General features: G+C 42.8%; 1 protein-coding gene across 6 annotated transcripts in view; it reads right to left on the bottom strand.

Annotated features, from left to right (window-relative positions):
* Nucleotides 1-16,232, bottom strand: part of DAPK2 (death associated protein kinase 2) — a 108,509-nt gene that overhangs the window by 33,786 nt on the left and 58,491 nt on the right. For all 6 annotated transcript variants that reach the window (XM_011363359.2, XM_011363360.2, XM_023532509.1 and 3 more), the window contains exons 3-4: nt 14,194-14,415; nt 7,373-7,511 (exon numbers count right to left, since the gene is read on the bottom strand). In XM_011363359.2, coding sequence (XP_011361661.1) covers nt 7,373-7,511; nt 14,194-14,415 — 361 coding nt within the window. The remainder of the gene's footprint in view (nt 1-7,372; nt 7,512-14,193; nt 14,416-16,232) is intronic.

The following is a 16,232-nucleotide window of genomic DNA, read 5'->3' as shown; positions in this document are numbered from 1 at the left end:
AAATTGAATTATGAATTAAGTAAATTATATTAAAACAATACTTAAAACTTATAGCTTCCTAATTTTTAATTATATTTTAGTATCTTCTGACTGGGGAAATACAGAAATAATTGCTTCTGCACCCCTCTTCCCAGCTCCAGTCATTGACATCATGTTGGTACCTAGAAATTGGCCACAGTGGGTGTATTTACACCATGGAAACTAGCAGACACCACAAATCAGGACTTGATTTATTGTCTTCTTAATTCTAGACTCAAGAAGTGCTGGAGACGATCACTTAATAACGTAGACTAAACTTAAAAGGTTGCTGTGCCTTTAGCCATTTTTTTGTGAATAGCACAGAAAATTGAGGAAATATATTTTCAATAAGCAGAAACTATTATCCAATTCAGCAAAGAAGTCACTCATGTCATTGGCAAATGAATAGCGTCCAACACACATCTTCATGGTTTCATTTTTACCTACTTATTAATGTAAACAAAAATATCAACCAACATTTTTGTTGGAATTACACTCACTTGTCAACTGTATCCACAGGTTGGCCACTGATATAAGAGTTTAGCAAAAAAACAAGGAAAGTTTTCTATAAAAATCAATTGGCTCTCTGGAATTTACAATAAAAAGTATTACATATTTTATTATTTGTAAATTATGTTATAAACATCTCGTAAAATTTATAATAAGTGTGTGTGGGGATACATTTGTTTTCCAGGGATCTGGCTATTACCAGAACACCACTGTACAGAACCTCAGTAAAGTAGGTCACTGTCTATGTTTTTCAGATAAGGAACTGAGGAACTGAGAAGTTAAGTAACTTATTTAAGGCCACACAACTAATAACTGGTGGCATTAGGTTTGAGCCCAGGTCTTCTTAGGGTCAAGGTACCTGCTCTTTCTCCCACTCTTCACAGCTTCCAGAATCAGATTTTTTCATTCCTACTGAGATCAGCTGCAGTGGGAGGGCTGATGGTGGAGCTGTGAATAGAACTTAAAAAGGTACTGTCTGAAAACACGATACTTCAATGTTGGTCAGGTCTGGCTAGGGTCCAGAGTGGAGGGCTGCGGGCAGCTGGGAGCAACAAGAGGCCTCTGGGCACCTATCGGTGATGGCAAAGGCAATAAAAACAAAAGAGGAGAAGGGCACTGCATTTTTCTTAGGTTCCTCATCTGTAAAATGGGGATCATGATCAATCTACTCCAACTCGTATCAGCCCGACAGTGTCCTGCCACACTGAGAATCTGCCTGGCCTGCTGGCTAGAAAATGCCACTGTATTCATTCTCCCTTTGGATGTTTCCATGCCCACCTCCCTTTTGAAATTCTTTTGGAGGCAGGAGAGGAATGGGAAGAAATGTAGCCTAACAGGGAGGCTAGTTAAAACTCACAAGCAGCACTTTCAAGGACTTGTACAAAAGCTTCCACAGCAAAGTAAAATGTTTCAGAGCACACATGGGCTCTTTGGGTGAGAATACAAAGTGAAAAAAACAGGAGAGAAAATTGTGAAAGCAGTATATTTATAAGCACCTGAAAACACACACACACACACACACACACACACACACACACACACGTACACACACACCTGTTCAGAAAAATCTAGAGGAAATACACCAATTATTAATAATAGTTGTTTTAGAGTAGAAAATTTGTGGATAATTTCTTTGTACATTTTTGTATTTTCTATGAATTATTATTTTTTATAAAAGCATAAAAGACCACCAACTTCATTTTAAAAAAACGTTTGTGGAGTAACTTTAGTTTATCTTTTTCCCACGTTATTATCATAATCTCCAACTGGCCTATTCTCTGCCAACCACTCTTCCCCCTACTGGGGGAATTTTCTTTCTAAATCAGAAATTGAATCATGTTTCTCCACCAATTAAAGGTCTTCTATAAATTATTGTTAATTTTCTTAAGTGTGGTAATGGTACTGTGGGTTGTTAGAAGACAGATCTTAATCTCGAGATATATATACTGAAATGTTTAGAGTGAAGTGTCAGGATGGTTACACTTTTCTTTCAAATGATACCAAAACATTTTTAAATTATATGTGTGTGTATATACAATGCTCTTTATATAAATATATATGGGTATTTTTTGTTTTGAAAGACAGAAAGAGGTGAAGCAAATGTGACCAAATGTTGAATTTAGGGGAAGGGTATACTGTATTCTTCTCTAATTTCTTCAGCTGTTTTAAAATGTTTTCATAATAAAATATTTTGAAGGAAAAAGCTTTCCGAGGCTGTGACTGCGTATACGAACTCCTCGGTCTGCCCTGAACCTTTACAATTTCACTCCAACCTAAATCTCTGCCAAGTCTCGTCTCCAATCCATGCCCCCCCAGGTGTTAGTATGGAAATAGTCCCATTCTTGTAAATTCTACTTCAAATGTATGCACATTTTATAGCAATTAATAAAATACAAATTAATTTATTTAAGTATGAGGAATAACTTATTAGAAAAAACAATGTAATCAGATGAGAATCAACTGTGCAAAGGATAAATTTAGGGCACAGTACAGACCTCTGGATTAACTGTATGTAAAAAGCATGACCCATGAAGCAAGAAATCTGCACTGTTAGAATCTGATGAAATAAAAGCTAACGCCCAGCTTCGATTAATGTTTCTTCACTAAGTTCAAGTCCCAGCCCTATCATTTAATACCTGCATGATCTTGGATAAGTTATTTAGCCTCTCTGAATCTCAATTGCCTCACGTGTAAAAAAGTGACCATAACTTGTACTTCAGTGGGTGGCCGTGATGATCTAATGAAAGCACAAATGTAAGCATGCTGTGTTCTAGAACGCACCATATACATTGAAAGTATATTTGTATCATTTTAATGAAAGCTTGATGAGCAGACCTGATCACATCATGAACATAAGAACAGTTCAAAGTATGATCAGAGCATAGAAGATTTTGGATTTTTTGGACCATTTTGCTTAGGAATTCACTCTTCTCAACAATGTTTATATAGATCAAAAAGTCCCTTCAAAGTTCTGGGTTCCTGGCTTGCAAAAAATTTCATTCAATCTCATGTCTCATTCTTTTTGTTTAAAGTACTAGTCAGATCTGAGGATTACCTTCCATTTCTGAATTCTCAAATTGGATCAGGTTAGAGCTGTGGGGGAGGGTGGGGACACACCCTTACTCAAAGAGGAAACTCCCACATCCAAAATAAACACAAATGACACAAAACACCCACTATAAGGTTTTTATTTGTGTTGGGATTACATACCAGGGTGAGGTTCCTGGGTGGCACTAAGCCCCATTTCCTGGTAACCCACCCTGTGGAAGGAATATCTGAAGGTACATCAGATGCTACCCGGTACTGAGGGGCAGACAGCGCCAATATCCCTTCTGTCTATGAGGCAACATCATCACTTTCACAACGCCTGCCTACCTACACCAGCAGGCCTTTCTGCAGTGAATTTACACGGGATGATATTCACTCTGCTGAGGTGGAGACAGAGCTTACCCCTTGGAAGTAAGCATTTCTTGGGTTAGCTTTTATTTCAGGTGGCCTCCCCACCAAGTTCCACTATGGCTATCTCCCAGGAGACGGTGGGCTCTTGGAAAGCAGGTACCATATCACATTGATACTTGTCACCCTACCCTCTGGCATAAAATTGTCCCTCAATAAATGGTTTCATCATTGAATTGAAAGCCTGCAATGTCTTTTGCATCTTCCAGGTGACATGAAAGGGCCTTTGCCATTCATTCGCGCATTCGGTCTTATTAAAAAATTCATTTACTCATTTTCTCGACACTGAGCAACTTGTCATGTGTCAGGCACTGTGCTAGACACAAGCAGCAGAAAGTGATTCACAGTAATAAATGCTCTTAGCAGAAGTCTGTGCAAAGGGCAACAGAAGCAGAGAGGTGGGTTAGTTCTCAGGTATGACGGAGATGAGAAAGACTTCTCAGAGGAAATGACATTTCTGCTAGGCTTCAAAGGATGAGCAGGAAATCCATGGGCAGAGGAAAAAAAAAAGAGCAGCAGCTTCCTGGATGGGAAGAGCATGAATAGAGGAGGAGAGAGGCCAGAATAGTATCTGTGGTCTTGTTGCTTGGGGCAAAAAAAAATGCGGAAAAGGTGAATAAGGCCAGAATCAAGGCTAAGGCAGTGTAAGAAAGGCCTGGATGCCAAGCTGAGAATGGGTTCATTTATCCTATGGGTGACAAGGATCCATCACCAATTTCTGGGCAACAGCATGCTATGACCTGTTTACCGAGACTGTTTATTGGCTTTAATTTGTCCATTTATCTGTCTTCTGCCACAAGGCCTGGAGCATGTTGTAAGCAGAGACACAGCCTCACCATCCCTAGTACAATGGCTGAGCATAGTAGGAGAGGTCATTCATATTCCAAAGACAGGCCCGAGAGCTGACCCTCCTCCATCACCTGCTCCTTCAGTGTGAATGTGGAGAACAGATCATAGGTAGGGGAGTGGAGACAATGTGATGGCTGTTTTCGTGAGGCAGCAAGCCTGACTCACTTGCCAAGGAGTAACAGAATACAAGAGGAGGAGAAAACAGAAGCCCCTCATTGAGAATGAAAACCAGGAATAAAAATGTATTCATCTAAAATCAATTTTCTCTAATGGGAAACAACATGAAACCAAGAAGCCCCCTCTAAGCTACCTGCTGGACCTTCTGCATGATCCCCTGCAGCTGGCAGAAAGTTCCAGTCAGGGGGCACACATACACACATTCTGGCTGCAGGCAGTATATACCCAATCATGAGGTAATTCTGCTGAGTTCCAGCTACACATCACTTCCCGATGTTGTCCAGCTGGGCCCAGGCCAAGAGACCCACTGGCGGGAGAGCCAGAAGACTCAGTGCCCTCACACCTCTAAGGATATGAGGCCAGGGTGGGTGTTAGCAGCATCCTCACTCTATACACATCCAGGAGAAACCCAGACTGCCTCCAGATTGTAGAAAACATTCACCTGGATCCCAGGAGCCAGACAAAATCCCCCACCAGCAACCCCACCTAACAACCAACCTCAGTTCTTTGCTGGGCAGTTTAGAATTGCACTAGTAGGCTTTTTTCCCTGGTCTATTGGGGCCCAAAATGGTATAACAAGAGTTGTGTTTTCTTTTCCTCTATTCTGGGAAGGGAAATAACAACACCAGCTACTATTACAGAGCACCTAGTAGTCTGTATTCAGCATTTCATGCTGCTTCTCTCTAACCCTTACAACAACTCTGCCAGGCAAGTATTATTATTTGTGCTAAAAACAACTGAGGTTCAGTTGTATCCTGGCACACAGTAGAGTGAGGATCAAACTCTGACCTGGCTAACTCCCTACCAGCACTCTCCCCCCGCCCCCACAGCAAGCTGCCGTAGAAGCAAACCGAACAGCACAAACCTGCTATAGTTAGTCACGAGGCCTGTGGGCCGCCACAATTCCTCGCACCTCCACTAGACCCACTGGAGAACAAAGGAGCCCATTTTGAGGCTGGTCTCTCAGAGCCAGCAAAGACATGAAAACAAGTTAATTGTCCATAGTATTATCAGGAAGGAGACACAGGTACAATCCAGGTAAACCATTTCCTGCCGGGTATATTACCACCCTCAGGTCCAAAGGCTTGCCCAGGCCACACCCTCCTGGGTGACCCTGACTTTTATGCTGTGACACCTGAGTCAAACTCTTCAAGACGTCTTCTGCTGGAAGAATTCAAAATAACTGCAAGAAATGACAATAGGCATAAAGAGGGAGGACCAGACTGAGGGGACACACAGCAGGTCACCCCATGTTGCAGAGTAAGTGCAGGGATGAGATTCATGTGTGGGAACTGAGCCCAAGTCCTGGGCAGTTGCTGTGAGACTGTGGGCATGCCATACCCTTTTCGGACCAGTCCCCAGGCCGGAACTTGGGTGTCATCATGGATTCTGCCCTTTCCTTCATCTCCCACATCTAATTAAGTAGCTGATCAATCCTCAGATCAACCGCTGTGATAGGTCTTGAGTCTGTCCCCTCTTCAAATTAGTTTGGCACTTGTCACATCTTACCTGGGTTACTGCATTCGCCTCCTAGCTCGGCCCCAGCCTCCGGGCTGTTCCCATTCTATCCATCCTTCCAGCCAGAGAGGTCCTTCTGAAACACATCTGTTCACCTCACCTCCCTGATCACCTGGCCCCCTTATCCCTCAGGGTCAAGTTCTACCTCCTTAGCTTAGCTCCCATACCCTGTGTCTGCCTCCTGCTCTCCGCCTAGCTTCTTTTTCAGCCATTTAGCGCATTCACCCTTTGCTATACATCCCTGAATGCACTGTGCTATTTTAGGACCATATACACTGCTGGCTTGTCTTCCTAGGAAGGCCTTCCTCCTGATAATGCCTGCTTATCCTTCGAAACTCAACTCAAATACCACCTCTTCCAGGAAGCTCTCTCAAATACCCCAATCTGACTTAGATACCACATACCTCCCCACATACTTCCTTAGATACCTCCCCACATACTTCCCTCTATCACAGCACTAAAGAGTTGTTGATCTTTCTATTCTGTCTCCTGTACTAGTTGCTGGAAAAGAACTTAAGCGTAGGGCCTCAATTGATTTTGTATCTGTAGCAATACCCAGGAACCCAGCACAGTTCTTAAAATAGAACAGGAGTTTCTGGATCAAAAAATGAGTGGGTCTCCTCCCTGGTAAACAGATCCCTCTGATCATGGGTCTTTATGCTTTGGGTGTCTGTAGAGGCTCATCAGTCTATGCAGTTACTGTGGGAACTGATCAGTCTATCAGTTACTGTGGGAACTGATCCTTCTACTATGACCACACTCTTGCTTTATGAAGTTCTATGTGGTCACAGTGAACTTTCTCGACCCTGAAGATCAGTGGCCCTTAAAAGTAGTTTGAAGGGCGGGGTGGGGGAGGGCAGCCAGTGGCTCCTGGCCTCTAAGATTTACAAGCTCTGGTCAAGGGATGCTGGAGACTGTGCTGTGCACAGTCCAAAGAGCCAGCTGACCTCAGCCATCCTCTCTGAATGCTTCTAGCTCTGCCAGCTCAGCTCTTGCTTACTGAAAAGTTCAGTCTTATGAAACGTGTTCGGTTTTAAGTTTCCTATCAATGGTCTACTTATTTAAAAATCACAACCCATGCGCCCCTGAAAGAGAGAAGATGCTTGTGGTCTGATTAAGAAGCTTCTTGCAGTCAGCCCCGTCTGAAGGAAACCGTATATGTGAAATGAAACTGGGGAGGTGGACAATTTCTGTGTCATCGCTTCTTTCCCGGGAGCTCAAAGTTTTCAACTGTAAGATGGGGAAAGAGGGCCACATAGATGTTGACCCCTCCTGGCGATGATGTCAGGAGAGACTGGACCCATTCTTCCTAAACAAGTTCTTTTCCCTCACCCCCTTCACTGACCTTGAGATCAAAGTGAGCAATTTTCTTGGCGTGAAGGTAGTTCACCCCATCCAAAATCTGCTTAATGAAGCTGGTGGCCTCCTCCTCACTCAGCGACTCCTTCTGGGCCAGGAAGTCAAATAGCTCTCCTCCAGAAACTCTGCAAAACACCAGCGGGAGGTGCCTAGTCAGCCCTATGTGTCATGAGGCTAGGCCAATGGGTGCAGCTCCTGAACCTGACCCCCGGGCATCCTGTGAGGCAGAATCCCTTCACCAATCTTTGGGGCTTTGTCCAACCAGCACCAGAAACTGACTTTGCTTCTGTTGGCTGTGTTCATCCTTTTGGATCACAAGGGCAGGAACCATCCTTAGGATATCAGTAGAAGGGCCTCTGCTCACACTCTAGGCCCAGGTCCCTAGTGACCGTGGGTGTCACCTCTCCCCCATATACGACTGAGGTAGCAGAGGACAGAAACAAGTGCTGTGGGATGACAAAGAGGAACATAAGCTGGGCCAGAAACTGGAGACGTAGGTTCCAGTCCAGCCCCGCCACTGACTTTGGACAACTCACTTCCTCCACCCTCGGCAGGCGTCAGTGTCCTTACCTGCAAAACAAGCAGATTGAGCAAGATGGCTCCTAAAGCCCCTTTCTTTGATTTTATAAAAGATGGCCTCATCAAAGACCCAAGAGAATCTAGGCATAGTCCCTAATTTAAACATAAAGACCGATTAATAATATTCATCTCTAAAAACTCTGAAGTACTACTTTTGTCCTTAGACAACATACTCTTGCATCCTATGGTTGACGTGACAGGAATGGAGACACACAGAGCAAAAAGAATCTCCCCTATAAATACTAGTTTACAGTTTTATCTGAATTAGGGACTTAGGGTTGCCAGATAAATTAGGAGATTTTTATTTGCTAAATCTGGCAACTCTGATGGGTGCATTCGTCCTCTGACAAATGTCCAGCCAGTATGTACTTTTCTGAGGCTGGTACAGAGCTGAGGGTCACCCCAGGAAAAGATCTCAGGAAAGGATATGGACTGGGTGGTTCAGGAACTCCGGATCACCTAGAGAACTTATTTAAAATGCAGATTCCCAGGTCCCACCACAGACCCTACCAAATTAGATTCTCTAGTAGCAAGGCCTTGTAACCTGTACTTTTACAATAAAAACAACATACTAATGGTAATTAATATTCACTAAATACTCTGTATAATATATACTGTATGCACATTATCTCATTTAATCATCACAATACCCTATGAGCTAAGTACTATTATTTTTCTATTTCACAGCTGAAGAAACAGAAGTTCCGAGAGGTTAAGTGACTTGCCCAAGGTCACATAGCTAGCAAGTGATAGAGTCAGGATTCAACCACTATGTCATACTGAGTATCCGAGGATGATTCTTGTACAGCCAGAATAGCTTCTGTCCCATTTTTGCAAATCACTCCCTGCCACCTAGACCATCCTAAATAAAGAGCATCAAAATCTTCTTTTGTCCTTTCTTTTAAAATGTCCGGAAGCACACCTGGACCTACTAATCAATCTTAGCGTCATGAAAAATAGAATTGTACCTCACGTGGTAAAATAGGAGTACACAGCCACACCTATGAAGTATTATGACTTAAAAAACTGAACCTAAATCTGCTTAAGTTTCTTGTTAGCTCTGTCAAACAGAACTTCCTGCAGTGAAGGAAATGTTCTCCACATATGCTGTCCAATATGGCAACCACTAGTCACATGTGGCTACTGAGCATTTGAAATATGGCTAGTGCAACTGAGGAACCGAATTTTAAATTTTACTTCATTTTAATTCAAAAATCGAAGTGATGTAAAATATTTTCCTCTAATGACAACTTTATTGCTTTGGTAAGATTGCATTTCACTCTAACGATCACATTGCTAATGAATTAGGATGTCCTAAAAGCATAAAATACTTATACTTTGGGTTTTGAAGATGTAACATGAAAAAAAGAATATAAAACATCTCATTCATGACTTTTATACTGATTGCATGTTGAAATGATAATATTTTGTATATACTGAATTAAAATATTATTAAAATTAATTCACCTGCTTCTTTTTACTTCTTATTCAATGTGGCTACTAGAAAATCTAAAACTGCACATATGGTTCACATTATATTATATAGCACCAATAGGAAGGTTTTCTCATTTAGACCTAACTTCTAGTTTACAGAAAATACTGGAGATAGAGGGACGAGTTAAATAATGCCACAAGGAAAGACTAAACCAGATCTAGACTGTGATACAGTCAACAGGACAAATGACCTAATTTTTCCAACAAATCACTAGCATCAAAAAAGAGGGGGAAGGAGAATTGCTATAGAATAAAAGAGGCATAAGAGACAGAAGAACCAACCGCAGTATAGGGGCCTTACTTGGATGCTAATTCAAATAAAATCATTGTAAAAAGATATCTTTGGGTCTGTTGGGAAATATCACTAGGAACGAAAGCACAGACAGTATTGACGGACCCAAGGCCTGGCCGGATTATTCTGTCAAGTGTAATAAATACATGATGGCCACATTTTTTAAAAAACTGTCATCAGTTACAGATGCATGCTAAAGTATTTACATGTAAAATGACACAGTGTCTGAGATTTGCTTTAAAATATTCAAAATATTTTAATTAAAAAAATTTTAATTTAATAATATTAAAATGTCCTAGTACTAGCCACTTTGGCAGAAAGCAAGAGGAAGACTCATACCAGACGACAGGTGCTGAGAGGGGCAGTGTGACTGGCATAGACCCATCCACAAAACCTGCAAATTTCAACTGAGCAGGTGTCACTACTACCTATATTTAAGTTTCAGGCAAACTTACTAACCTATTAGAGAAAAGCGAAGAGCAGGAAGCCAAGACTCCCGATCAGCCCAACAGGAGTCACCAAGTCCAAACACAAAAGCCTATGACAAGACCTTCTCTCCCAGGAGGTCTTCCCTCTCAGACCCTAGCCATACACAGTTTAGGCACAGTCTTAACAATCCCTAGCACCCATGCACAGACAGGCACCCTAAGAGCAGTGAGACAGCTTGAAAGTAAAGGAGACAGAGAAACTAGACCATACAGAACTCAAGAAACACAGCAGCTCAAATGAGTCACAGGAGCACAAGTGTGACAACTGATGCTATGGATGGTGACAGTTCACAAAAAGAGGGCACATACTGTTGGTTGACCATGAGCCCTGCTGGGAGAAACAGGGACATCGCGAGGGCATCTCAGACCTCAACTCCTGGGGTTATATAAATAGGGAGAAACAGAATTTCCCTAGCAATTACAGAAACACCAATTAAAATGACAACAAAGTATCATTTTATAACTATATAGGTCAATAAATAAAGAACCTTATTTTAAAACAAATGACCCAGGTCTGGCAAGGCAAATAGGAATGCTGCTATGTTACAGGTGGTACTGGTTAACCAACACCATCCTACTTAAGTGAAGTTATCAGGACCCCTAAAAATGTCAGCCTAGTTATCCCATTCCTGAGGATTTATCTGAAAAAGTTAATTCAAAAGAAAAGGGGAAATTTATGGGAAGAAAGTTGTTTTATGGCAGTAAAATTTCTACTGGATAAAAGCTGGGGGAAAAAAATGTCCAAAGAAAGGAAAGATGGGAATGTAATTCAATGAAACATGATACGGTCAGTTAAAAGAAAAAAAGGCTATTTATGAAATTATATTAACTGGGGAAAAAGTAGAGCAGGAAATTTTAGAAATACAATAATTCTATATAAATAGAATAAAAACTGAGAGGAATCACCAAAAAAAACCACATAAATAGCTGTATTTGGTTGGTAGGATTATGAATGTAATTGCTTTTCAGAAATTCCTGTAAATTTTTTTTGATAATTGTTTTTAAAGAAGTGACCTGGCCTTCCTAGTGAAGGTGGGCTTGTCACTCTCTGCTTGGAATCAGTGTGCCAACTGCTCGCCATTAGCCTTGGGGCATGTCACAACTCTGGCTGTCCGCATAGCTGGCCACACTGTAGAAACCCACCAGGCTTGTCTGGGCCAGGCAGGTACATACACCAACCAGTTCACCTGGCTGTAGTCCATGGGAGAAACACAGAGGACACTGGGAGTCAGAGAAAGAGAAAGCACAGGCAACTCTATGGATAATTTAAGAATAAATGCAAGAAAATGCAAATGCCCATCTGCCACGTAAAGCTCTATCCTGGCAATATCAGAACATAATTCTCAAATTAGAATGAGCTCAAATTCCAGGTGGTCCGTGCCCCATGTAGGCAGGTTAAGTATGGCTGCCTGGTTTACAGATGAGATCTGAAGCTCAGAGGGATGAAGTGACTTGCCCAAGGTCACAAAGTCACAGATTGCTGAGACAAATGCCACCTCTCCTCTGCTAACTGGCAGACGCATACACACCTGTGAGGTGCAGAACATTCCCAACACGGTGTCTTGCTGCATGACTGGACAAAGCCATTGTGACTTGTGCCACAGCTGAACTCAAACTCTCTTGTCTGCCTGAAGCCCACCTCTCCCTATCCCATGGAGATACCTCCAGGAGAGACAGTCCCTGGGAACTTGGTGTCACATCCAAATTCCACCAGGCTGGGCCAGCATAAAGCCATCCTACCTCACGCTCACAGCTGTCTGCTCAAGCAGTGTGGACTTTGCCTTGACTAACCTGTAACCCCACTTTGATTGTGTGATGTATATCTTGTAAATTGCTAAAAGTTTCACAGAAAGACCAAGACAAAATCAGCTAAAATTCCTTCCATAACTGCAATCCCTGACATTGATGATTGCCAGAACTGTTTTTCAGGAACAAACCCAGGATGTTTTGTAGGACCAGCGATGAACTGGCTGAAACTGCCAGAGACCGGCTGAAGCACCTTGAAGGAACCTGTAGTGACCTCATGAACTTTCCTCGTTATAATACTAAACTTACAGTATTATATATACACTTATATATAGTATATATAGTATTATATAAATACTTACTCTCATTATAATACCAAAATCTCCACCCAAAGGCAGAGATTCTCTGCCATTTTTGACCATGCAATGTATATAGAGCCATGCTTTCAAACTATGTAGGCACGGGAATGTCCCCACCTATACATGCAATGACAAAGCCCACCGTGATGTTTATGCATGATTTCCCCCAGTAAAAATGGATCAGATGCTCTCAGACAAGAAAAAGCTAAAGGAGTTCATCACCACCAAACCAGTATTACAAGAAACGTTAAAGGTACTTCTTTAAGGAGAAAAAAAAAAGATAAAAAATACAAATCATAAAATGGCAATAATTACATACCTATTAATAATTACTTTAAATGTAAATGGATTAAATGCTCCGATCAAAAGACATAGGGTGGTTGAATGGATTCGAAAACAAGACCCAAATGTCCTTCGATAGGTGATTCGATAAAGAATATTACTTGACCATAAAAAAGAATGAAAATTTACCATTTGCAACAACATGGATGGACCTAGAGGGTATTATGCTAGGTGAAATAAGTCAGACAGAGAAAGACAAATACCATATGATCTCACTTATATGTGGAATCTAAGAAACAAAACAAACAAACAAAACAGAAACAAACTCACAGCTACAGAGAACAAATTGATGACTGCCAGGTGGGAGGGGGTTCGGGGGGTTGGGTGAAAAAGGTGAATGAAGAGATTAAGAAGTACAAATTGGCAATTACAAAATAGTCACAGGGATATAAAGTACAGCATGGGGAATATAGTCAATAATATTGTAATAACTATGCAAAATGTCAGGTGCATACTAGATTTATTGGGGGGATCACTTCATAAGTTATATAAATGTGTAACTGCTATGCTATACACCAGAAACTAATAGAGAATGTCAATTGTAATTGAAAAGTAAAAATAAAATAATAATAAAAAAATTTTTTAAATCCCAAAACATGCAAATCTGGTAACGGGAAAAAAAAAATGGATCAGATGCTTTGTTCAAGGAACACACTGCTCTGGGAGCACTCCTTGGTATGGTCCTTGCTTGCAGGCTTGCAATAAACTTCCTTCTTATAAAATTATCTCACAGTTACCTTTTGGCTGGCAACTACTGAGAGTTTGGGCCTGGTCTGGTCTGGTAACACCTTCCCTACCACTTCCTGGCTAGTGGATCGGGTAAGTGACCTGGCCCCTCAGGATTCTTATTGGTAAATGGGGATAAGAAGAATCTCTGTGTGATAGGATTATTAAGAGTAAATGAAGAAAGAGAAGTGCTTGGCATAGTAAATACAAAGTAACGTCTATGTTAGTAGGACACTTCCCTCATCACAGTCCCTGTGAGGACTGAGCAGATAACAAACATGAAGTATTTGGCAAATGTTCTCTAAATAGTAGTTACTATAACAATAAAGACATCACAGTACAAATGAGGTAGATTTTTCCCAGGAAAAGGCTGGCAAAGGGCTTCACAGAGCCTGAAGGATATTTGTTTTTCCCTTGGTCATAGAACAGACCCCTCCTTGACAGTCTCATCTGCTCCCCATCCCCCTCCTCTTCCCTTCCTCCCTCCATCCTCGCACATGCTTGCTAACCTGTGGAAATGACCCCAGCGTCAGCCATGTCTTTCCTTCGATCTCCAGAGCCCAATGAAAGCCATTACCCTCTGCCTCTGCAAGCCCACCCCTGCTTTGGCCCAGGTTCAGAAGGAGGATGGGGGTAACTGAGGGAAACCACCCACCACTGACTTCATCCCCTCTGGGTCAAGCTTAGGTCTGGTTGCTGCTGCCCTCTGGGGCCTGTGGCAGGAGCTTCCACTGCCCTGCCTGCCCCTGCTGCCCACCATGGGTCCCGGCAGCCCACTCACAGCTCCAGGATGAGCACCACGTCGGTGCGGTTCTCGAAGACATCGTGCAGCGTGATGACGTTGGGGTGCAGCACCTGCCGCAGGATGCTCACCTCCCGCTCGATCTCCTCCCGGCTCACGCCCCGCCGGCTGGCCCGGCTCTGCCGCTTCTTGATGAACTTGGCTGCGTACTCCAGCCCAGTGCTCTTCTCCCGACACTTCTTCACGATGGCAAACTGGCCGCTGTGAGGACACAGATTCACACAATTAAGGTGTCACTGTGGCCACATCAGGGAAGTGACCCAACTGTTGGCCCCCAGGCCACACTAATTCAGAGCCAAGGCAGGACAAATCATGCCACCAGCCAGCATCCCCACCTGGCCATCAGTGGGGCAGGTACTGGGCTTCCCCTCAGTTCATGTGAATTCTGAAGGAATGTCATTCCCAGTGTATCAGTGTGAACACTGAGACTCTAAAAGGTTATTGATTTGTTCAGAATGATAAAACCTGTCTCCAAAGCCTCAGCTAGAACCCAAGTCTAGTACTCGCCAGATAAAATCACAATGTCCAGAGGCTTATACTATGTAACAGAAAGATTAAAAAGGAAAAAAAAAAAAAAGACTGGCACAGTCAAAATACTAACGGTAACAATCATCTCTATCTGGACACAAGCACAAATTCATCCATTTGGAATGAGATAACAAGAACCTTTATATTCTCATGCTTGCACCTTTACTCCTAACCCCCTCCCAACAAATAAAAATCTCAATTACCTGACATGAGCTAAGCTGCTAGCCAATAGGGGGACCAAACAAATATGAGGATGATGCAGTTAATGTAAAGACAGCCAGAGGCTATGCAGGCTGGGTTTGTAGGGATTTTGTTCAGGGTGGAGGCAGCCTAACACTGTCAGTAACTATAGTGGGAGTTCAAGAAGGCTGATGGGACCACAGAGTTGTAGAATGTTTGGAAACCGAGGCATGGGAGAGGTCAAGTGATTCACCTGAGATCATCACAGAGTTAATGGCAAAGCCAGACCCTAGAGTTGGGCACCTAGACCACTGTCCACAAAGCCTATAAGATACAGGAGTCAGGTTGCACCTGGAAATCCTTCACTCTGGGGACCGAGACAGCATCCATACAATGGTGTCCATGCCAGAGCAGCCGGCGGCCTTGAGACTGCTTCCCCAAATATTCCCGGGGCATCCCACTGCACAGGAAAGGGCAGCAGCCTCTGCTTCACATTCTCAGTTCAGGCAATCAGTGGGAGCTGCTCTAAGTCCCTGGAGACCGCCCAGTGGCTACCCCTCCTGGAGGGTCCTCCCACTCCCCTTCCATCATTTTCTACCATTGCCCCATGTTTTCTCGCCACCCACAATACCTACTGACTGCTTGAGACAGAACTCAAAAAGTTTTAAGGTTCAGCTTAATGGCTTAAGAGGCTACCAGACTCCACTCTTAGGGAATACTCTCTTAGTAGCTCTGGATAAGAGCTGCACAATGAAATGCTCTGGAGATTTGCCTCAACCTCAGAAAATAGCATCACATCTGAACCATGCTATTACTAGAATAACACTCAGTGAGACAACCTTCAAAATAGACCTAAGTGACCAAAAAAAAAAAAAAAAAAGTCAAGTAAACAAGGAATAAAACACTAACACATAAACGGCATTCTACAGCAACCATCTGAGAAATGTCACCACACACACATTCGTGTATCTCTCCACTCCCTCATCCTCCATTCACTCAATGCTGACTGAGCTCTGTGCCAGGCTCTGTGTTGGGCAGTAAGGAGCAGGGACCAAAGGCCCAGATAACAGGTACAGAGGGCGGTCTGGGGAGGAAGAGGGTCCTGGGGACTGGGCTGGGCAGGCAAAGTTTGGCAGAGCCAAATTTATATTACATTGTACACTAATGTTAAAGTATTAGCTATTTATGCCCAATATTGCCTTTCTGCTGTCACTAGGGGCTGACGCAGTCGGAGTGGAGCCAGGCCTCCCAAAGCCAGAGTGAACACATTCAGTGAGATCCCTAACACAGCTGGTGACTTGGAACCACTT

The sequence above is a fragment of the Pteropus vampyrus genome, unplaced genomic scaffold (assembly GCF_000151845.1).
Source record: "Pteropus vampyrus isolate Shadow unplaced genomic scaffold, Pvam_2.0 Scaffold85, whole genome shotgun sequence".
Lineage (NCBI taxonomy): Eukaryota > Metazoa > Chordata > Mammalia > Chiroptera > Pteropodidae > Pteropus > Pteropus vampyrus.
Note: the sequence above shows the minus strand (reverse complement) of the source record. Positions and strands in the feature narration are given on the sequence as shown.